At 46.3% G+C, this 24807-nt stretch overlaps 1 protein-coding gene across 1 annotated transcript; it reads right to left on the reverse strand.

The window, feature by feature from the left end:
- Positions 1-526: 526 nt before the first annotated feature.
- pnpla4 (patatin-like phospholipase domain containing 4) lies at positions 527-5740 on the reverse strand. The gene is given in 6 exon segments (XM_086148510.1): positions 527-649; positions 2396-2611; positions 2780-2921; positions 4164-4188; positions 4191-4212; positions 5591-5740. Coding segments are annotated over 6 exon segments (678 nt in total).
- Between the last annotated feature and the right edge of the window lie 19067 nt (positions 5741-24807).

The raw sequence follows: 24807 nt of genomic DNA on the forward strand, positions 1-24807 counted from the left end.
AGAGGAGATGAATCTTATAAATATTCCATCCAGCTCGCCTGAGCTCCAGATGTTTGTGACATTGGCTACGTGTCACACGTCACCAACATGAATGTGATTTTAGGTTTTGGAGGCTCCTCATATGCCTCTAGCTAGATGCTCCAAAGGAAGGATGAACCTCTTCTCCATGTGAATGTTAAACTTTGTACTGGAGTCTGGATTCCTGTTACTGGAGATGTGGAGGTGAGCAGGTGACACATTGAACTCACAGGGGACTGGTGGTCAGGAGTCGTTACTCCTCACTGCTTCAAGAAGATATGAATGAAACCAACAGCCTGAATTAAACTTGTGATACCAGCCTTTGGGATTTGTGCACGGAGAAGGTCCTCTTTACTAGATTTGGATGTGTACCAGGTCAGAGGTCAGAGCTCAGTCCTCCACAAATGGAGCATTGATGAGACGTAACCTTTTCACACATGGTAGGAAAGAAAAAGAGGAACGGGCCTTCAGTTAACGTTCTGCTGCAGAGCCCCTGCTCTTCCTCCTCTCACCAGTGCCCTGGGTCACCCACTGCAGCATCCTGGAAGCCTTATTCACACAGAGACTGCAGGATGCTGGTAAGCAGAGGGAACAAGGCCTGGTTCATCCTTTTGAGGTTCTCCATGGAGAACTGAGACCAGAGACAGCACACACTCAGATCAGGGCTTCCTTACTGTTGACTGATAAACACACGCCGTAGCTGTGTGCACAACAAGTGACATGCATGGTGCATGCTTAGTGCAAGCTCTTGCTGAAGAGAAGATACAGTGCAAGCTCCTCGGGGCCTCAGCCCACATCCTCCATTCAGTGTTAAAAAACTAAACCTGCAGATGGTCAAGATACTGAAGTTTGATGGGGTCAAAGGAGACAGAATTGCTGAGGGTCCTGTCACAATAAACATTTAACAGCCACCTCTTCTTATGTAGGGCTATGGGTTCAAACCCCCTAGCTGCATGGCCTGTACAGGAGGCCCTCAAAGTTTGAGCTGCTTTTTCCTTTGCAGGTGACATGTCATCCGGGAGATTAGTTTGCCTGATACAGTTAGGCCCAGAAATATTTGGACAATTACACAATCTTCATGATTTGGGCTCTGCTCTAAACAGTTTTACACACAACATACTTTTCAGTATTTTGTTGAGAATGCTTTGCAGGCAATGACTGCCTGTAGTCTGGAACCCACAGATGTCACCAGATGCTGGGTGTCCTTTGTGATACTTTGCCAGGCCTTTACTACAGCGGTCTTAAGTTGTTGCTTGTTTGTGGGTCTTTCTCCCTTAAGTTTTGTTTGAGCAAGTGAAATATATGGTAATTGGGAAGGAGGCTAGTGATTGACTCAGCCAGAATATTCCGGATCATTGTCCATCTGTACCTTGAAGCGCCGTCCAATCAACTTTGCTGCATTTGGCTGAATCTGAGCAGAAAGTATATCCCTATACACTTCACAATTCATCCAGCTGCTTCTGGTTTTTTGTCACATCATCAATAAACACAAGTGAGCCACGCACCATTGGAAGCCATGCATGCCCATGTCAACATACTGCCTCCAGGCAGATGTGGTGCGCTTTGGATCATGAGTGTTTCCAATTCCTCTGCAAACTTTCTTCTTCCCATCATTCTGGTACAGGTTGATTTTAGTCAAATCTCTCCAAAGAATGCTGTTCCAGAACTGGGCAGGCTTCTTCAGGTGCTTCTGGCACTTAAGGTGCTTCAAATCAATTCTGGCCTTTCTATTTTTGAGGCCGATTAATAGTTTTCACCTTTGGGTGTTTTCTTTTTGGGACTTAGATACTGATACACCTGCTTCCCTGAGAGTGCTCCTCACTTGAGTGGATGTTGTAAAGGGTTTTTCTTTACCATGGAAAGGATTCTGCGATCATCCACCACTGTTGTCTTCCGTGGATGTCCAGGCCTTTCTTAGTTTCCAAGCTCACCAGTACCCTTTTTTTTTCTCAGAATGTACCAAACTGTTGATCTGGCCACTCCTAACATTTCTGTTATCCCTCTGGTGGATTTCTTCTTTTTTCAGCCTCAGGATGGTCTGTTTCACCTCTATTGAGAGCTCCTTTTACCACATGTTATGTGTTCACAGCAGCAGCTTCCAAATGCAAACGGCACTCCTGTAATCAACCCGAGACCTTTTAACTGCTTAATTGATGGCAGGTTACCGAGGGAATAGCCCAGGCAGCCTTGTTATTTTTTTGAAGCCTTCTGATTCAATTGTCCAATTACTTTTGAAAAAGAGTTTATATCAAAAAGCTGTAATTCCTGACCCTTGCTCCAATTTGGATGTGAATACTGTCAAATTACAGCTGAGAGTCTGCACGCTAAGCCCATATTAATCTTATAATTGTATCCTGAATACGTTTTCGTAAACAGCTAAAATAATAAAACTTGTGTCACTGTCCAGGTATTTCTGGACCTAACTGCTAAAGTTCCCCCTGTGGACCGGACATGCAACCTGTGAGCCGGAGAAGGGGGACACTGTGTTGGTTGGTCCTAAGGGCAGGATGGGTAGGCTGTCTATAAAGCCTCCGTCCATCAATGACTGTGACATCACTGCATACTTATTAGAGTAAGTAAAGTTGTCATGTAACTCAAGAAGTTGTGGAGCCCACATAGAACTATGGAACCATCTTCATCATGGCCTGTGAAACCCATCTCACATGGTTCTGATCCCATCCTGTCTCCCGACATATGGTTGAACAATGGTAAATATTCATGTCCTGCCTTTTTAACCTCTCGTTCAGTGCTACTTTTCAGCATGCACCTTGACAAGGTCCTCTTTGGAAGTGAACCTGGACACCAGGAGGTTCTTGCCGTTGCAGGAGTGTGTTATGGAGATGTACAAGCGGTTGGAGGCCAGGCAGTGGGCATTGGCAGGCAGGATCTCCTCCATTGCCTCCCTGCCAGGCACAGATCAGCCTGCAGCATCACTCTGCATCTCATCAACAACACAGTGGACCTGGCTCTACGCATGCACTTCACATGAAGGACAATATTATTATTCACGCTCTAACTCTGCCAATTTAATCGTATTCATCTCCAGAGGCATAAACTTGTTAGCAAGGCAAAAAAAGGAAACCTTTGCAAGCCCTTCCAGCACAGTCATTAATGCAGGGCGTCTCAGACGATATTAATTGGTCTTTTCGCTCTTGACATTTGAGCTGTGACCTTTTCCAGGAGACCAGAGAGCTGCAGGGACTGAGACACAAGAAGGTGTCATGAAATTAACTTCAGCCTTCATGAGAGCGACGCCCATCTTAACCACCTCCAACTACACTTCAGCAACAACCATCAGCGGTGTGAAGTAGATTGGGCTAAGGGCTGTCAGGAGAGCACGCGCACACACATACACACACACACTGAGGGCCATCCGAAGGGCGTTGTCAGCTCCAGGGTTACTGTATGTTGCTGATTTGAATCCGACAATGTGATTGAATATTTGGCAGAGGGACATTAAGATGTAATTTATCAGAGCAGCCTCCTAACCTTCCAATGGACTTAGACCTGCAGCTACCAGTGCATAGATCCAGGGTCTCCTTCATCTCCTCACTTGTCCAATTTTATTGTTTTCTAACTCTGCTGTTTGGACCACCACCTCCTCCTGGATTCTCAGGGCTGTTGCAGCTTCTCTCACCTAAATAATGAATAAAAGGTAACGGTGTCCATCTAGCGAGGGTACAAAGAGGTTGGGAAGAGAACATCAACAGACACCAGGTGCATCACCTTCAGCAGAAGGTGCATTTCATAGCTGCTTAAAGCCCTGCATAGAAGACAGAGACTGGCTCAGTCTATACAATCTCTGATCAGGACCATCGTATTCCAAATTACTGGATTGATTCCCTGTGATGCTAGCCTTTCCAGCTGTTCTCCTGGCTGATCTCCTGGTTCTGATTCTGTTTGTCCCTGAACCTCACCTTGTCTACCCATTCCCTGCTTGGACCAATCTAGTTGTATTCTGTCAACAGTCAACAAGGTCCCCATGCTGTGGTTGGGTCTTGGGATCTCACCCTGTTAAACTCTGTTGCTGACTAGGTTAAATACGTGGCCACCACATCATCTTTCACCTGCCTTCCAGCAGGTGATGTGACCATGTAATCGGTCTTATTAGCTAAATGCTAGTGAGTGACATTAGTTCTATTTACTGCAGGTGGAGAATGAGATTGTATCTGGGGTGGCGGCTCCAAATCGCCACTACCAGGCACTGCAGGACAACTGGTAGGTGATCTCCTTCCAGAGCTGGAAGATAGGAGACATGCAGGCGTAAAAGGAAGGACTCACTTTTTAGTGTGGAGTCAAAAGGAGACCTTCAGTCACACAGGCGTTTTTCTAAGCCTTGGTTAGAACACCTGCCGCCAGGTGAGAAGACTTCTGTTGTAAAACAGGAAGGTGCTTTGTCTACCTACGTGTCAAAGGTCCTTAATGTTCATTAGTCCACCAAAACATCTGTGCAAATACAACTGTGATTTTCACAGCAGCTACCTCCTCAATGGCCTGCAGGAATTAATTGTCTTTCCTTTCAAACACAGTATTTTTAATACTTGTGACTTAAAGCGTCTTCGCTTTCCAAGGATTTATTTTAAGCAGTGAAGTGGAAGGAGACAATGAGACACAGACATATTTAGTTCAATTGCTGCAGGCTTTAAACTGCTGGAGGGTGTCAGACCTGCCCATATCTGTGTGTATAGCTGTGTGTGTAAACACAAACCTCTGGGCCATCACACCTGCAGGCCTCAGATACACCTGTGATTGAAGAGCTCGTCTCTCAGCACTGCAGATCATTAGATAATCACTACTGACATCGAAAAATAGTGATTTTGAAATCGCTGGTTCCCAAAGAGCTATGTAGGAGAATTTCCTAGGTGATCTTCTGACAGAGGAGATGGATCTGATGTATCACCTCCTGGTGGAAGGTGTTGGCCCTGGACCTCTGGTGTTCAGTCCTACCATACTCTGAAATTATTTTTTAAGGGCTGCTGCCATAAGCTGTACTTCCCCTCCTGAAAAACAGGCAGCTTTCTGATTGTTGCCACATGAAAACCTAAAGGTTTCCCTCTACCCAGACCTGGCTGCACTTTGTTTAGAGACTGAACTTCATCTGAAGGTTCTAACATCTTTAGGAGATCTTGAATGTTGCTCTGATGTACCTCATGGTTTTCTAAGAGACTTTGTTGTTTGCATGAACTATCTCACCAACTGCCTGTTTTAAACCCTTTTAACCCTCTCAGGCTCAAATTAAGTTGTAGTTGCAGGAAAAATCTGATATTTGGCTGTCGCAAATCTGCAACATCTGCCTGGAGAAGGTTAAACCCTTGGTGTTTTGAACCCTTGTTCAAAACAAGTTATGAAAAACTCTGTATTCAACAATTGTATGAGGAAATCACCTAAATTGAGAATGAGTAGAAGAGTTAAAATGCTGATAGTATAAAAATAAACTAATCTCTACAGCCCTGTTTTACAATAATCATAGATTTAAGGCTGGATCATATGTTTGGGTGAGAGAATCCTATCAATGAGAGACCCGGCTCTTATCCTTGACTTCATCTGCAGATTCTCACCTCAACTCTGTGACCATCACTTCTGTCACCAGGGCTAAGGCTCTGGCAGAGGCCCGAAGGTAGGTCAACAGTTTGCCCCCATGGTGCAAGAAGCCCCCTGCAGCCACCGGGTAGTAAATGCCCAGAAAACCGCAGGCAGCATAGGAAAGATTCACAACAGTCATCCTGAACACCTGTAGACGTCAGCTACATGAGTCCAAACACACAATGTAAACAGATATCGCACAACTTACGAGGCATCAGACAAGTCATTCAAAGCCAGTAGCGGACAGTTTGATCTTTTTAAAAAGAGGAGCAACATTCACTCCATTGCTAAAGGAAGTTTAGCCATAGAGTGTAGCAAAATGTGCAAGTTACATTTAGCAACACTTTGTAGCATTTAGTTTGTAACCAGTAAGTTAAGGATAGAGCACTGAATGTAAAACTCCCCCAACCTCCTCTGTTGCTGTCACCACCTTTGTCCCATCTTCGATGAAAGACACTTAAAAAGACCACTTTATGTCTTTACATTCCCTTTTATTATGGATTATGGTTTTTCATACAGTATAATTTAAGGACATTTTTCTTATTCAAAAACAAGTCACAAAATGAGGGGCTTTAATAGCTTTTTATTTAAATGGGGAAATTAAGTTTAATATACAAGCACATTGAGTTACGAGCTTGCTAACGGAACCAATTCAACGCCTAAGCCAAGGCTCCACTGTATTTCAAAATAATTATATATAGATTTAGTCAGGTTGGAATGGGTGGCAAAAAGTGTCAGGGTTACTATGTGATAGAAAACTATCACATAGCCAGAATGAAAGGAAAGGTGTACAAGACAGCAGTAAGATGCTGTATGGTCTAGTGACAATTACGATAATACAGGAGGCAGAGCTGAAGTTTGCAGAGATGAAGAGGTTGAGGTTCTCTTTGGGAATGACAAGAATGGATAGGATCAGGAATGAGAACATGTGAGGGACAGCACATGTTAGATGTTTTGGAGAGAAGGTCAGAGAAGCCAGAGTGAGATGGTTTGGTCGTGAACAGAGGAGGAGTGAATATATTGGTAGACAGACGCTTTAATTTAGTGCTTCTGAATTACTTTCTGTTACGCGCCCCCAAGCAAGAAGAAAACAATTCGCACCCCCCCCCTCTTCACCGCAACTATAAATAATATCATTTGTTTATAAAATTGTTATAAGTACACCTCTGCATAAAATTATTTCCTTATTAACGTTAAGGAAAACAAAAAGAAAGAAGTATAGTTCAACTTACAACAAAGAATAACTTTATTAACATTGTTTTTGGTCTGTAACAGAAAAGATTTGAAGTGTTATGTTTCCTCGTTTCCCACTGTCGTCACAGTGAAGCCAAGTGCTACATACGCTTCGTCATATTTCCTCGTCTTAGCTTTCAGGTGACTTTCTTTTGTCTCATTATCTTCGTCTCTCTCCGCCTTTCTTTTCATCCCTGTTAAAAAGAAAATTCATGTTGTCTCTTGAGGGTTTGTTTACTGCACTTCATATCGCCTGCTTGGTGCAAAAAAACCCCTACACCATAGAGCTAATAATCCCTGCGCACACTCTGACAATGAAAGCGCCACTTTAATTGGAGCTGCCAGGCAGGTGGTCTAGAGCAGGGGTGGACAAACTTTTTGGCTCAGGGGCCACATTGACTTTTAAAATTTGACAGACAAGCCGAGTCACCACAAGAAACAATACATATAAAAAAACGCATTTGTAATGCATTTGTAAACGGACTAATCTAAGATTTGCTTTGAAAATAAAACTACTTGGCTTTGAAGGTTCTGGCATTTGCTTGCATTTCATGGACAAACCAGTTTTTCCCTTGTAGCTTCATGTCTAGCTCATTCATGTGTGTCAGTATGTTCACAGTAAAGGCTAAATCAGTGATTTCCAACATTTTTGAGCCGCGGCACATTTTTTACATTTACAAAATCCTTGGGCACACCAACCACCAAAATGACACAAAGACACAGTACATATAATACATATAGTAAATAATATAGTTTTTAATGTATTTATACTCACTTCGTGTGAAACCTGGGGCTTTTCAATGAACACACAATGGATATCCTGGCAGTAATAGTAGAAAGACACACACGAAGCTCTTGCTCAAGCTTTACAAGTTGGCAGTATTAATGTTTCTGCCACAGTGTGGGACTTTTTTGATTTAGCTACGAGTTCAGCTACAAGGTAGCTAGCTTTGAGGGTTCCCTCGTTTACCTTTGCGGTTCATCGGCTTGTTTTAAACTTTAAACAGGAGGGTGTTTTGTTTGGATGGCGTTTAAGCTTGCTTTGCACCATGGTGCCATTGGATAGCTTCTCACCACACACCAAGCACAGCAGACTCGATGCCATTGCATCCCTGGTGAAAGTGAATCCAAATGAAAGACAGCTTTCGCTGTGCTGCCTCGAACTCACCGACTTTTCTTTTTTCTTTTGTCCATCTCCATCAATCTCACACGCTCGTCTTGCTGTGATCCCAAACTACCACTGTCGTGCAGCACTAACTCTAACATTGACCTCTACATGATTGCGTCACAGACGTGACACTCAATGATCTCTCATGGCACACTAGTGTGCCAGGGCACACTGGTTGAAAATCACCGGGCTAAATTCACAATACCGATCTGTGTCATTCACCTCAGGAAAATTCTCAAGTAGCTCCAAAAATGAAATAATCTCCTTATTGTGCTCCCACATTCATTGATCCAATCATTCAATCATTCACATCAAGTATGAATTGTGTACCGATCTTTGGTGGGCCGGATTAAAAAGACCAGTGGCCCACAGGCCGCAGTTTGCCCGCCCGCCCCTGGTCTAGAGGAAGACCAGAGAAGATTTATGGAAGTTGTGAGGGAGGATATGAAGTTAGTTGGTGTGAGAGAGGAGGATACAGAGAATAGGGTTAGATGGAGAAGGCTGATTCGCTGTGGCAACCCCTGAAGGCAAAAGCCGAAAGGAAAGGAATAAGATTTAGTCCGGTTCAATGCACAGCAGAAAAATATTATTCATGAGACTTCTCAAAGGTGTTTACGACTGCCAAACCTAAAAGGTTAAACTGAACAGATTTTGCTGTTTCTTTTAGCTGTAAATATAACATTAAGTTTGCATCAGTATTAGATATTCAGTTGTCTTCATACAAATGCAGTTTTTACTGTCTTTTAAAGCTTCAGCGTAGTGCTATATCAGTCCCTGACAGACGTTAAATGAACTTTATGTTGTGAAATCTCAGTAATGTTCTGGGATTGATTACCAGAACACAGAAAAGATATTGAGATAAAACTTTTGAATTATGCCAAACACAATGATGGTAATAGTGCTAATTATTGTCATAGATTACGCAGTTATTGCTACTGTGATGAGCAAAGATGTAAAGGAAAAATATGATTAGGAACGTAACAAACAGATGACGTCAATGCGACGCACCTGTCGTAACAGCCTAAGCTGGGCAAGGCTAACTGCTAGCTTGAATTACAGCTGAAAATGTGAAAAGCCCGGGTGATCACGCCGCTCCGCCAGGGGAGCTCACGCTAAGCTTCCTCCGCTCCGGGGATAGAAGCAGAAGCCCGGGCCGTCGTCCCGCCGACAACTGCATCAAGCACAGAGACCGAGACGCTCTGCTTCCGCCTTACTCTTTCAAAATAAAACACCCCTTTCAAAGCTCCTGTACGTTCAAGTGATTTTAATCGACAGCTTTAGATCCAGAGGCCTCTCTTCATAAGGCAAGTAAGTGATTTTTAAAAAGCACTGAGTCATTTATCTTTCTTATTAATTGTGGAGAATAAATTTGGAGATAGAGACTATCGAAAAATCTAGAGGTGAAGGTCTGCGCTGGAAAAGAGAGGAATGAAGGTTAGTAGCAGCAAGACAGAGTTTAAGTGTGTGAATGAGAGGAACCCGGGTGGAATGGTGAGGCTCCAGGGAGTGGAGATCAAGAAGTTGGAGAATTTCAGTCACTTGGGGTCAACGGTCAAGAGCAACGGAGAGTGTGGAAAAGAGGTGAAGAGACGGGTTCAAACAGGTCGGAATGGGTAGAGAAAAGTGTCAGGGGTACTATGCCATAGAAGACAGAATGAAAGGAAAGGTGTACAACACAGTGGTGAGACCAGCGATGCTGTGTGGCCTAGAAACATTAACAATGACTAAAGGCAGGTGGCAGAGCTAGAGGGGTCAGAGATGAAGATGCTAAGGTTCTTTTACGGAGTGACCAGGATGGGTAGGATCAGGAATGACTATCAGAGGAACACCACATGTCAGATGTTCTGGAGAGAAGGTCAGAGAAGCCAGACTGAGATGGCCATGGATGGACAGAACTCTCATGTACAGAGGAGGGATAGCGAATATATTGGTGGATGGATGCTGGAATTGGAGCTGCCAGACAGGGGGTCTCGCGGAAGACCGAATAGAAGATTTATGAATGTACCTAGAAAGGAAATGAAGGTAGTTGATGTGAGAGAGGAGGATACAGAGAATAGGGTTAGATGGAGAAGTCTGATTCGCTGTGGTGACCCCTTAAGGGAAAAGCTGAAAGGAGAAAGAAAATTTGGAGATAGCAGCTCCCAGGTTCAGTGTAATCAAACAGACATAAACAACCCTAAAAGGCAGGACACAATAGCAGCATCTCTGGGTTAGAGATATAAGGCAGAAAAAAATATGACAAAAATATGAAAAAACATCACAAGAATAATCTAAACATGTATAAACAAAAAATTAAAAGAGTAAAAAGTTGAGAAAAAAATCAGTAGATATCCAGGTGTGGGGTTTATCGCACAGTACTGTATGTAAGGTTCAAGTGTTCAGGGTTGTGGTGCATTTAGTGCGACAACCGCTCTGGTTGTCGCAAAAACTGTTTCTGAATCCGTTAAGTATTGCATTAATTGTCCTAAGCCGCCCCCTTGAGGGCAACAGTTGGAGTAGATGGTGGCCAAGGTGTGATGGATCCCTGAGGATGCTGTGGGCTCTCCTGAGGCAGCCTTCATTCTTAAGATATTCTTAAGTGATGGGACAGGATGATGGACCTTTTTTTGGGTGATGTTTATGGTCCTCTGCAGTGCCTTCCTTTCTGCTACTTTGTTGCTGGCCAACTACGGTGAGATTCAGGTCAAGTTCCCCTTAATATGAGTACCTTGGACCCTCTCTACTATGTCTCTAATGATGACAATAAGCTAAAATATCCAATATCCTCCTCCTGCAATCAACCACTAGCTCCCCCGTCTTGGAGCTATTTAGGATGAGGTTATTCCTGGAGCACCAAGCTGACAGTTTTCCCACCTCATCCCTGTGAATTGTCTTATCTCCATCTGGGATGAGTCCTGGTATGGTCTTATCATTTGCGAACTTGATGATTTTTCGAGTGATGAGGCGTGCAGTCATGGGTGCACAGTGGGTAGAGAAGGGGGCTCAGCATGTTGAGAGCAAAGGAGAGATGGTGTCCTAATCTCATCCTCTGGGATCGAGCTGATAGGAAGTCGTAGATCCAGGTTCAGATAAACTGTGAAAAACCCAGATTGAGCAGTTTGGTGATCAGTTTGCTTGTAAGAGGGTATTAAGAGCGGAACTGAAATCCAAGAACTGCCTGGCGTAGCTCCTTTGATGTTCCAGATGGGTGAGTGTTGAACGAAGGGCTGAAACAAGGGCATCTTCAGTGGATCTATTTGCCCTGTATGCGAACTGGTGGGGGTCAAATATGGATGGCAGACTCATTGTGATGTGACCCATGCTCAGATTCTCAAAACACTTCATAATCATGAAGTGATCCTGGAGGATAGACAGGCTCTCCATAGCAGACACAAGGACTGGACTCAAGCTATGTCTTTATTCTGAGCTCATTCAGAAGGAACTATAACCTCTCAGACTACCTGGTTGAATGTGGCCTGTGCTCATCAATTTGAAACCACTTCTCTGACATCTCGGGACACCTGGTTCTAAACCACAAACAGGAACCTGGCCTTCCAGATGTTTTCTCCATGAGCAACTCTGCTTTGGGAGCTCAGCGTCTGAACACTCCAGGCTTCCCAGATTGAGGCTTCCCATCTGACATGTTTCAAAGGAGATGCTTGCTGACCAGTAGGCCTATTGCTCTACCAAAGCAAATGGAAACATGCATGGTCATCATGAGACCCTCTTTTCAGGTGTCCAACTCTCAGCCTCGTTCCCGGAGAACTATTCCTCCTCCTCTATCTCCTCAGTCAGCGTTAATCTCCCTTCTGGTTTCTGGACTCTGTCTGCTTCGGACCTCTTTTCTGGCACACCAGTACTGTTTCTGCTCCTCATGCAGCGGCATGGAGCCTTGTGATTTGAGAAGTTTATTCTAATGTCTGACACATACAAAGCAAGTCATCCATCCATCCATCATGGACCTGTGATCCTGCTCAGGAGGCTCCTGGATCCATGTTTAGTGAGAGGTGTGCTTTGATCTGGACCAGTCCATGGAAGGACCAATAACATGTCAGAGTCAGCTGGTGTGGCGATGAGGGGGTTACAGGGTTGCTGGGAATTGAAGAGTTGGACAGCTCTGGGGATGAAGGTAGCCCTTCTCCTCATCTGGGTTTTGCAGATGGGGCAGCAGAGTCTGACCAGAGGGGAGTCACTCGAAGGCTGGTTGTAAGATGTGGGACTGATCTGCAAGGATCTTTTTGGCTGTTTTTAGTATTTGACTGTAACTGGCCAATTACTGTGGAGCAGACCAAGGCAATGTTCTCCAGGTGATATCTGTAGTGTTGGGGGATGGAATGAAACCAGCAGGGGAAGGAGAAAAACGAAGCTAAAAAAGATATAATACCAAAAAAAGGTTGAAAAAACTACTCTGTGTGCTGGCCGCAAGAGCAGTGGCCTGGAACTGGAAGGGCTTTTACTTTCAAGTCTGGATTGGTGCTGAGCGGGGGCTGTCTGGATCACCTGTCCAGAGGTGAGAACCTTCTTCTGCGATGTCCTTTAGGACCTGGAATGATTTCTCGTTTACAAAACAGGACTTCTTCTTCTCTTTTTTACTTTTCCCTTCAGGGGTCGCCAAAGCGAATCAACCCTCTTCATCGAACCCTATTCTCTGTATCCTCTTCTCTCATACCAACTACCTTCATATCCTCTCTCACTATGTCCATAAATCTTATCTTTGGTCTTCCTGGATACCTCCTATCTGGCCGCTCCAATTCCAATATCCTTCTACCACTATATTCACTATATCTCCTCTGCACATGACCGATCCATTTCAGTCTGGCTTCTCTGACCTTCTCTCCAAAACATCTTACATGTGTTGTTCCTCATCCCTGATCCTATCCATCCTGGTCACTCCCAAAGAGAACCTTAGCATCTTCATCTCTATGACCTCTAGCTCTGCCTCCTGTCTTTTTGTCACTGTAACTTTTTCTAGGGAATACAGCATCGCTGGTCTCACCATTGTCTTGTATACCTTTCCTTTCATTCTGGCCGATAGCCTTGTATTGCATAGTACCCCTGACACTATTCTCCACCCATTCCAACCTGCTTGACCCCGTCCCTTCATCTCTTTTCCACACTCCGTTGCTCTGGACCGTTGACCCCAAGTACCTGAAATCCTCCAGCTTTTCAGAGTTACAAAACAGGACAATTTAATGAATTGCCTAAAGACCTCCCCTGAAGTTCTGGTGGGGGTGAAGCTTTTCCGGGTTCCACTTTCAGGAGAAACTGTTAAAATTTACGTGCGGGAACGGATCATGTCACGACAAAGGAATGCACAACTGTAATTTTCCACTGACACCCCCTGTGCGTAATCGATAACGCATCCCCTGGCTTTGTCTGGAGTGCAGCCCCGCACCCCCAGTGCCCACATTCCAAGGGGGTGTAAAACAAGTCATTATAAGGAAGTAAACCCGACCTTTTGGTCAGAGGTATAAAACGAGTTGCCCTCCTTGGCTCAGGACCATAATTTCCTCACCTGCACATCCACTGGACGCGTCTCAGCGGGTGTCCAGAGAGGGTGAACGATCCTCTCGGGGTGACATTCATTCTGGCCCGGGATATCTCTGGCCCAGGAAACCTCGTAAGTGAATTTTCCTGACTTTGAATAAACCATTCTTGCTTGATTAGTTCCTGACCATTGTGACGTCTTTCCCTGAATGAGAATCTGAACACACCGGGGCAACAAAGTCCGGTCCTGTGGCGGGAGCCACATAATGGACACAACGTCTTTTCAACCACCTCTGACCCTGCGTGTGCCATGCTTGCAAATCGGCAATACTCAAAAAATGTCCCACCACTCTCCACCAATGTCCCATCCCGTTCCAGAGACCTGGTTTATCTCCTGCTGCAGCTTTAGAGCTGTGTGTTTGTGTTTGTGTGTATTTTTGTGGTCTAGCAGGACTTAGAAGGTAACATTGCTTCCATCCCATTCCTCCTCTGTTCACCCAGATACACTGCCACAGTTACCACGGCAACAGAAGCTTCTGCTTCTTAGGACGGCGGGAGACAAGCCACAACTTCTCACAGTGTGTTCAGAACACGGATCCAGACTTCTTCTCTAACATCTCATGTGTGCAGAGATCCATCTGTAACCATGACGATGTCACAGCCTGGAGATCCACTGGATCACCGATACCTCACTGTGAATCACCTCTGAGTGGGGGGTTGGGGATCTGCACAGCTGGAAAAGGCCTGGGTCTGCTCCACCCTCCACGCCTGTCCCTCCATCCCCCCAAGCCGCTCCCGGAAAGGCATCACAAGGTCACGCAGATAAAAAAGATCTGTTAGAAGATCAAATGTTTCCAGCAGATCGAAAATGAAAAATGAAATGCAGCGCGGGGGGGCGGGGGGGGTGAGATGGGGAGAGACAGGCAGAGGAGGGTGAAGTGGATGAAGAGGATGAGGGTGAGATGAGGTGGAGGGTGAGGGTGAGGGTGAGGAGGAGGAAGGGGAGGGGGAGGAGGGGGGTGAAGAGAATGAGGAGGAGGGTGAGGAGGGAGGAGAAAGAGGGGGCAGAGGAGGAGAGGAGCAGGAGGAGGCAGGTGAGGAGGGAATAGGAAGAGGGGAATGAGAAAGAGAGGAGGAGGAAGAGGAGGGGGAGGAGGTGTGGAGGGAGGAGGAGGAGGAGCAGGAGGGGGGTAAGGAGGAGCGTAGGGTAGGGGGAGGAGGACAAAGAGGAAGAGGGGGAGGAGGAAAGGATGGTGAAGAGGGAGGAGGAAGTGGGGAGGAGGAGAGGGGGGAAGTAGGAAGGAGGATGAGGAAGAAAGGAGGAGGTCAAGGGGGTGAGGAGGAGATGAGGAAGAGAGAAGGAGGAGGGTAAGGAGGAGGGTGAGGAGGGGGGTGAGGAGAGGAGGGTGACGCTGAGGAGGAAGGGAATGAGGAAGAGAGGAGGAGGAAGAGGGGGTGAGGAGGAGGAGAAGGGGAGGGGAGGAGAAGGAGTAGGAGGAGGAGGATGATGTGAGTGGAGTAGGGGAGAAGGAAGAGGATGGGGGGGAGATGAGGAGGAGGAAGAGGGAGGGGGCAGGTGAGTGTGAGATGTAAAAAAGAGCAAACGGGTGAAGAAGAGTGGAGTTGACGGCAGGAGGAGGAGCAGGAGGAGGCTGGAAGCCCATTAGAACAATCACATCAAAAGAGGTGCAAATATGGACCTGCCATCTCCAGGGTCTGCCAGGAGAGGAGGACCATCCACACAGTCCTCCTCGGGTTGGAGATCTTTCCCCAGTGGAGAGGATGAGATGTGGAGGCAATGTCCATCATCACTGGATTTCCACAGGATGTATGACAAGTGTTGAAGGCCAGAGGTTGGATGGTCCACCTCGTCTGGAAACATCGGTTTTCTCTGAGCAGAAACTGGTGTCCCTCATTGACTGATGAGGTGACAAAACTCAGATGGAGGTGGTCATGAATCCTCTCCTGGGGTTCTGCTGCCATCGCTGTGTCCTCCACAGGTCTCCACCCCATCAAATATTCATGGCTCCCAAAAATAAGGGTGGATATCCATCTTGAATTCGGCAAGGACAGACACTGACTCATCCTCCTTCCTCCACCCGGTCATGTGATGGGAGCTGCCATGGCCCCATCAGGTGGAAAAGTCACCTCTGAAGATCATGGTCCATCACTCATGGAGAGGGAGTGCTGCTGGATACTGGATGGAGGATTGCATTTGAGGTGAAGTGCCATTCATCAGGGGACCCAATGCACCCAAACCCCAATCCAGGTATGGAGCCCAGAGCCCCCACCCTCCTCTCCCCGAGATGACAACAAAATCCCTTCTACATGGACTTTGGAAACACAGTAGAAGACAAACATGTATTCATTTGGCCCTCAGGCTGGGAACATTGTCCTTCAGGATGTGCACAGAGCTGTGTATGTGTATGTGAGGGCTTATCTTCCACGTCTGAGTTACTCAGAACGTTCACAGAAATCTCAGGTTTCCTTCTTGTGGCCATGGATGGCGGTTCTGGTCTTAAAGATGACCAGCAGGGGGCACTGCTCTTTGAGGTTTATGTAACCAACGTGTCTTTATGCAAAGAGCAGATCCAGAATCAGACTTTGATCTTCTCTGTACTCAGAGAGGAAGGGGAACCTAGGTGAAGGACATGAGAACCTGAAAGTGGATGAGGTGTCCTCAGGTTCCCTTAGTTCCAGGAAGGCACTTTTCAGCTCCCTCCTCCTTTCAGCTCCTCCTTCAGCTGAAAAGTGCTTCCATCCAGGGGGGACAGGCTGTGCTGAAGATCAGGGTTGCCCTGCAATTCTAAGATGCAGCGTCCTCCTGCTGACACTGACATGACAGATATCTCACACACATTCCTTAACTACTGCCGTCTAAGAGATTTTGCATGTAGGTGCACTGTGTGAAGAACCAAGGCAGCTGGCAGGCCGTGGCAGACATCAGGCTGGCCGTGGCTGCTGATTGGCTGCCATAGTGTTTGGTTTCCTGTGAACTGTCCTTGAACAGGAAATGTTCAAAAGGCAGTTCAAGGAAGTGTTTGCCTGCTGGATGTTTATCAGTCGTTTTACAGGGAGTTAAGTCAGTGGTTTCCCGCCTGTAGCTTTTACTTGGAAAATTTCCGTCTCGGTAAATGTTGGTGAAAAGTTTTCCGTTGTGACTGAGAGGTGAGGGTTTGAGGTGTATGTGCAGCCATCATGCTATGTCTGAAGTTTTTTTTTTGTGTGTGTATCCTAACTATCAGTATACACAGTGAGTGTATAAGTGTCCATGAGGGATGACTTGTTGCTTATGATCCAAATGAAAAATGCTGATGCTGGAGTCGGGGCTAGATGTGGTTTGCACCCCCACCCCAACACACACACATGTGCTCCTATTCATTAACGAATGATCAATACTATTGATCTGCATCTCAGCCAGGAGGATCTGTGAGCGTTCAAGTGGAACAGCAATATGCTCGTTGCTTAATTTAGTCTGGATTATTTCCTTGGGGGGGGGGGTGATGAGGCGTATAATTGTGGTGTTGTGGATGTGTCTTCCTCTGGTTTGGCCGGTGAGGAATGGAGGGCGTGTGAAGATGATGTGTGGTATTGTGTGGAGATGATGCGAATATTAGCTACAAATGAAATTCCTAATAAGGTATCCATGACGTTCCTTGCTGCTGCAAAGGGCACATGTTTATGTTCCATCAGTTTCACAGTGCCCACCCCATCCACAAACACACTCTTTGCGCCACTCGTGTCTGACATTGACTTCTTTCAGGATGCCTTCAAGGAACTCTGATCTTTTGGCTTTTCCCTTCAGGGGTCGCCACAGCAAATCAGCTTTCTCCATTGAACCCTATTCTCTGTATCCGCCTCTCTCACACCAACTACCTTCATATCCTCTCTCACTATGTCCATTAATCTTCTCTTTGGTCTTCCTCGAGACCTCTTGCCCGGCAGCTCCAATTCAAGCATCCGTTTATCAATATATTCACTATCCCTCCTTCGTACATGACCGAACAAGTCTCAGTCTGGCTTATCTGACCTTCTCTCCAAAACATCTAACATGTGCTGTTCCTCTGATAGACTGATTCCTGATCCTATCCATCCTGGTCCATCCCAAAGAGAATCTCAGCATCTTCATCTCTGCAACCTCTAGTTCTGCCTCCTGTCTTTTCCTTTTCATGATTGCAACTATTTCTAGGCCATACAGCATCGCTGGTCTCACCACTGTCTTGTACACCTTTCCTTTCATTCTGGCCGGTAATCTTCTGTCACACAGTAACTCTGACACTTTTCTCCACCCATTCCAACCTGCTTGGACCTGTCTCTGCACCTCTTTTCCACACTCTCTGTTGCTCTGGGCCGTTGACCCCAAGTATCTGAAATCCTCCAGCTTCTTGATCTCCACTCCCTGTAGCCTCAACGTTCCACCTGAGTTCCTCTCATTCACACGCATATATTCTGTCTTGCTGCGACTAACTTTCATTCCTCTCCTTTCCAGAGCATACCCCCACCTCTCCAGATTTTCCTCTACCTGTTTTCTGCTCTCACTACAGATCACAATGTCATCTGCAAACATTATGGTCCATGAAGATTCCTGTCTAACCTCATCTGTCAGCCTGTCCATCACCATTGCGAACAAGAAGGGGCTCAGAGCTGATCCCTGATGGAGTCCCACCTCCATGTTGAACTTCTCTGTTACCCCTACAGCACACCATACCACTGTCTCACAGCTAGCATTCATGTCCTGCACCAGTTTAACATATTTCTCTGCCACTCCAGACTTCTTCATACAATACCAGAGCTCCTCTCTTGGCACCCTGTCATATGCTTTTTCTAGGTCTACAAAAACACGATGCAGCTCCCTCTGGCCTTCTCTGTACTTCTCTATTAGCATTCTCAAAGCAAATACTGCATCTGTAGTACTCTTTCCAGGCATGAAGCCATACTGCTGTTCAGAAATGCTGACTTCTGGTCTCAGTCTAGTTTCCACCACTCTTTCCCATAACTTCACTGTATGGCTCATCAAAACTTTATCCCTCTGTAGTTGCCGCAATTCTGCACATCCCTCTTATTCTTAAAAATAGGCACCATCACACTTTGTCTCCATTTTTCAGGCATCTTCAAACTCTCTAAGATCCTGTGAATAATCGAGTCAGAAAATCTACCACTGCCTCTCCTTGACACTTCCATACCTCCACAGGTATATCATCAGGACCAACTGCTCTTCCACTCTTCATCCTCTTCAATGCCTTCTTCACTTCACTTTTACTAATTTGTGTTACTATGTGACATTCTTTTCACCTCCAGAACATTCCTAACAAACTCCTCTTTCAAGATAACTCCTACTCCATATCTCTTATTGTCAGTACTATAATAGTACAACTTAAAGCCTGCACCTCAACTTCTAGCCTTACAACCTTTCCACCTGGTCTCCTGGACACACAGTATATCCACCTTCCTTCTCTGCATCATGTCAACCAATTCTCTATGTTTTCCTGTCATAGTCCTGATATTCAAAGTCCCTACTCTCAGTCCCAGGCTCTTTCCTTTCCTCCTCTCTCTCTGCTTCTGAACACGTCCTCCTCCTATTTCTCTTTGACCAACAGCAACCCAATTTCCACTGGTACCCTGTAGGTCACTGGTACCAATGGTGGTCGTTGTTAACCCGATCCTCGACCGATCCGGTATGATCTGGTTATTATGGTTGATTCACATGTTTGGTTTTGTCAAAAAGTTTTACGCCGGATGCCCTCACCGACGCAACCCTCTGCTTTTATCCGAGCTTGGAACCGGCTCAGGGAGACATTGCTCCGAGACTGGCTCGGGGAGATACTGGCTAGTGCTGCCCTGAGGCTGCATTGCCTTCAAGGACCTCTGATAAAGTTAGTTTTATTTTTTTGGGACTAAAAACAGACGATTAACAGGTATCTTTCTTCTGCTGCTGGACTTTGCCCCCCTCTTCAGATGTCTTCTGCACACCTCCTGCAGATTTCCAGGTTATTGTTGCCAATGTCAGGGTTGCAGATATTTCTCTTGTTTGTGACCACCTTTCTCTTTCCAAATGAGCAGGAGGCACTTCAGCACCTTTTTTAGGGAAAGCTAATAACAACAGCACCTTGGTTAGTTGTTCCTGAATCCACAGCCTGTGGGGTTTAGATGATGCACATCTTCTGGGTGTATTTAGAAACTCGAGAATGGAACTCTTGTCCATCTGCAGCGTTTGTCTGGCCGTTTCAGATCCAGTCCAGTATTTAAACGCTGGCTGGACCTGCCAGCAGATCTTCAGGCTCGAGCAGCCTCATTATGGGATGCAGCATGGACTACTGAGTATCTCTTCTCACACTAGAGGTGTGGTCCAAGACGGTTGGCAGCACCTCCCCAGGCACTGGAGACTGGAGAATAACCAACCCAGATGTTGGAGGTTGTATGGCTTTGAGCTGGTTGCTGTTCAGGTCCTGGTTTTCTCACCATGGTTTCAGGACCAGCAGGTCCTGGAGCTGCAGGAAGTTAGTCATTAATGTGGAGAAGCACTCGCTCCTGGCGGTGTGATGTTTGGTTTGCTTCCATTTCCCGTGGAGCCGCACTGGTGCTGATTGTTGTTGTGTGTCCTGTCAAACCTGTGTGTGCTGCCAGAGTCCAGGAATCTTATCACACACATCTTGTGGAATAAGCAGCGAGCAACTACCTGTCACTTATCAGGACATTGGAGGCATTAGGATGAGCTAATGATTCGCCATGGAGTTGGATCTGGGCAATGTGCCTGTCTAAAATACTTCAACATAAACATTGGGCTAGATCTCTGATTGGTTTAAATCTCCATCTTGATCCTGAATTAGGGCCAAACTCTATTTTCTTGTGGCCCCAGTTCCTGGGTAACCTCGTCTCCACATTCCTGCAGCCTGTTTTGTGTTCTGATCACATTGTTTCCCCCCGTTCTATGTTGTGACCCCTTTTTCAGAGGCCTGTTTCGTTTGCTGAAGGCTTTTTGTCAAATGTACATGGTACCATCAAATCTTTCTGGTGCCGGTCTTACAAACCCCAGGCTAGCTGCTGGAAATGTGGCCAAGAACCCAAGATGTGTGCAAAACCAGAGCAGAAGGATGGTTTTAGCAGTGAGGACCTTTCTATGTGCTGCCTTCAGTGAAATACAAGATGTTCATAATAAAGCTTGGAAAGGTGTGGTGGACCACAGGGTTGGAGGGCCGGCCTGTGGTCCCTACAGGGGAGGGAGTTCTGTGGTGATAGGGGGACTAACATGATGTCCTGCTGAAGCACAAGCCTAGTCCAAGAGCAGCACAGGTTGCATTGTGTATTTATCTGAAGATCAGTTGTATTCTTCTGTGGCTCAGGCTGATGGCAGCAGCTATTGCTAACAAGTATTGGGACAACCCTTATTTTGCGCCGAGCGCTGGCAGATTGCCGGGCGATGGGCTAGAAACGCTGATGCCAGGGCTCAGAGTCAGGACTGCCTGACCACCTTGATACATTAGGTAAAGCTTTTTAATAAAAAACCGACTTAACCCTCTCCAGGCAGATGTTGCAGATTTGCGACAGCTAAATGCTACTTAGCTAATTACGCCACAACTTAATTTGAGCCTGAGAGGGTTAAACATCATAGCACCCGGTTAGCTAGCTGCGGCGCTGGGGCCTCTTTGGTTTAGAGAAGTGTCTAAGGAGGCAGAAGGGGCTGCCCAGGCACCTTTCATCTGACTTTTTATTGTCCACAAATGTGCTGAATTATATATTTGATCGTCAAAGTGCCCGACTGGCTGGGACTTGTCTTATTTAGGTGGGGGGGGGGCAGTTTGACTAAATAGGAGCTTCTACTGGTCTGCTGGGTGGACCTGAGTCTAGAGGGGACTGGAGGCCTGGTTTATATTAATGTATTATCTACATTGTCTATACCATCCAAATTGACTGCACCAATGTGGTGAAGTTTATACTAGCAGTACAAATTTGCAGGCAAGAAGTCGCAGTGCACCAAAGAGTAAAAGGTAAAACTTCATCTACTATAACTAATACAACTTCTACCACTACCACTACTGGGGCGTACTGCTTTACTGATAGCATACACTACTAGATGTTTTACTTCAGTTTAGTCAGGCAGAGTTGTGGGTCATGGGTGTGGCTAATTGGGACAGTGAGTGTGGTTAGCTGGGCAATGGCCATGGCAAGTCAGCACAGAAAGCTGTTGGTGTGTGAGGAGAAATGATCCAACTTCAAACAAATGTTGCCAGTATCCAATGAGAAAGAGGAGGCGGGACACTGGAAGTGGTGTCAGACGGTATAAGAATGCAACAGGAATTAGCGTGAATCCAACCAAAGGTGTGAATAAGTGAAGGGGCGAGAGGATGGCATATAGGGACCATGTTGGACTGCACAAAAGACAAGGACAGCCGGCCGTCTTTTCGCCATGTTTGTTAGCTCTCAAGTGTGTCTATCCTTGATGTGATTGCTCTCGTGATCTGTTTACGTGTCTTCAGGTGGTTCAGCTGATCATTTAGTGAGATCGTCTGCTGGCATCAGTGCGGTCAGTGTGGACCCCGGGTCTTTTCCATATCGGTAACCATAAAGCCCCAGCTTCTAACATAATGTTTTTTCAGAGAGACCAGGTGTTGACTTGATGTACTGTGGTGAAGAGATTATTTGTGGGGAGAAACTCCTTTTCTTGTCAGAGATGTAGAGCAGTCAGAATTCTCCCATCTTTAGAGTGATGGACCAGGGAATCTGAAGAAGAGGGAACAGCATTTTAGAGCTTTAAAAATGAATTGATGGAATGTGAGAAGGATTTCATCTGGAAAAGAAAAGAGTGGAATAAAGTAATGGTTCAGGTGGAGAAGAGATGGTGTCAGAAGGTCTCTAATGGGAGGCTGTTGCTCTGATGGCTGCTGACCATCAGCCAGGGCTTCCTTCGGGGAGTGAAAGTGAAAGAGTGAATGAGGCAGCACACAAGGTAGAAACATGAAACAGGATCTGGGACAGAGGGAAGAATATCCACTCCTGTGAATCAGTAAAGATCTTGTAGTAAATCAAATTAGAGTTTAAGGACATTGAAAGGAATCTCCTCCCTGGGGCCAGGATGGAGCTGAGGTGAACCCACATCAGAAACAAGGTCCTCAACCAAAGGATAATTAGATGTGAAGAAGCAGTAGGATCCCTCTGAATGCCCCAGGAGATGGGGGGATTTGTAGCTTCAATCACTGAAAGGCTGAAAGAAATACAGAAACAGGATGTCTGCAACGTCAGTCAGTCCCTCAGTTACAGCAGTTCTCTGTGGGATCTCTGTGGAGATATCTGGTTGAGTTGGCCTCCACCTGCAGATGTGATTTTAGGCAGAATTTGAAAAAGGTCTCCTGCAGGCCTTGACCTCAGAAGCACCTCATCTGCCCTCCAGCTTAGAACCAGCAGCTCATACCGCAGCCATAAGCAGGAGGAGCAGGGGCTACAGTCTTCACCTGGTGGTGCTGAGGACAGGGGCAATACACAAACACTTGATTGTTTGTTTATATTGTGTGTGTGTGTGTGTGTGTGAGAGAGAGAGAGTGAGAGATGTGTAGGTGTGTCCTCAGAGATAGACTCTGGAAGCGCCGGGCTGCAGTATCCCCAGCCATCATATGGGGGAGCAGTTGCTCTGCTGCTGTCGCCAAGGCTGCTTGATATTCAGGAGCTCTCCAGCAGCATCCAAAGAGCCTTGCTCTGAAATAGATGTGCTTTAGTCCCGTCAGCCGCTGTAACACAATCACTTACCTAAGAGATGCTCCTGATATCCCTCCATGCCGCGTACATTAAACATCCCATGTTGCCATAGTGATCCTCCCCATTTTCACCCAGGCCTCCCTGTGCTGCTGGTGCTGTGGAACTGGATGGATTTGCAAACGGCCCAAATTGATGTCCATAAAATGTCACAGTTGTTGCAGGAGAGGTTGGTGGGTTGGGGGTGGGTAGGTGTATGGCAGCGTGCTTCTGATCCAGGAAAGGAGGTCATCCCTCTTTCCCCCCTGTTTTTTGCATTTTCCCCCTTGTATTCCCAGCCATTTCTTCCATGCAGATCAGGCCAGATATCTCACTGGGATTATACGGCAACCTGATCCATTATTCATGACTCAGCAGAAGTAGCCTATCCTCTTGGGGTGCAGCCGTTCCTCCCTGGGGTATTTGTGCTCCTGGAGGTCTCCATTAGCACCTATGAACTGCAACGCACTGTAAAGATGGTGACTCCGTGATAGAGTGTGAATTCTGGCTGTCTGCTGGTGGCCAGCAGTGCAGGGCCAGCGCTCTGGTTAGCAATCAGTTCAGGTGCGCAACCCAGCACTGCCCACGTGCCAATTTGATGTGCACTGTAGTGTGAAACAAGCTTTTACAACTGCAGGACTGATGTCCTTCTCAATCTCTCAAATGTCTCCTTTACGAGAGGCATAAGGGCGGTCGGCCCACAGAGAAGGAGGGCCAACCGCCGTGGACGAGTGGTTGCCTGGATTTATAAGACTGATGTGTTGGATTGTGTAATTATTAAGAAGATAAATCCTGGAATCTGGAAACGGTTGTTCTCCTGAGCCCCCGCTGAGTGCAGGCAGCGGAATGAAGCACGATTGTTCCAATAACCCTGATGATCACGTTGCCTTCACAACCTGCTGTATGCAGCTGGCGTGAAGGAGGCACCGAGGTGCAATGAGAGGAGCCGCGGCGTCTCCTCCAAGTTTCTAACTTCAGGCGGATTGTGTGGTCTGAAAGTCTGAAAAGGTCTGCATCTGAAAAGTTGTACAGAACCTCAGCCAATAGGAGTCTGTTTTAGCCTTCAATGTCTGACTCAACCGAAAGACACAGCTCCAGGGCCTTTTGCCTGCAGAAGATAATTCGAGGCTTAGGGAGAAGAGTCTTGGACGAAGAAACGTCTTGATTTTGAGTGTCCTTAGAGTGGAGATTTTGTTTTCCACCGGAGGGTCCTCTCTGGTTCTGAGAGAACGTCACAATTAGTCAGTGAGAAGATTCTGTGCGTATTTTGGGTTTTGTCTACATTGGAGGTGATTTTGAGGAAACATCTTGGATGGATTTGAACATTTAGAACATTGCGGAACCTCTCGCCCCACAAAGTTCTCAGTAACAAACCTCCAGAGGAACCATGATGGAATTCTTCTGCTCAGTGCTCAAGTGGCTGGAACTTTGCGCCATATCTTCAAGTGTATGATCTTGACAGATTCCTTCCCTCTGCTGGATTAATTCCTAGCTGTTTGAGTCTTTGCTCCATCATCTGGTTGTCTGGAGACTTGAAGAACTGATTCCCATTCTCATGGTTTTCTGTCTGAGGTCAAGGTCACTCATCACCTCAAACGAAATCCAGCTTTACCTGG

Source organism: Fistularia commersonii, chromosome 6 (genome assembly GCF_037954325.1).
Source record: "Fistularia commersonii isolate RoL2024-O1a breed Wild chromosome 6, RoL_Fcom_v1.0, whole genome shotgun sequence".
Lineage (NCBI taxonomy): Eukaryota > Metazoa > Chordata > Actinopteri > Syngnathiformes > Fistulariidae > Fistularia > Fistularia commersonii.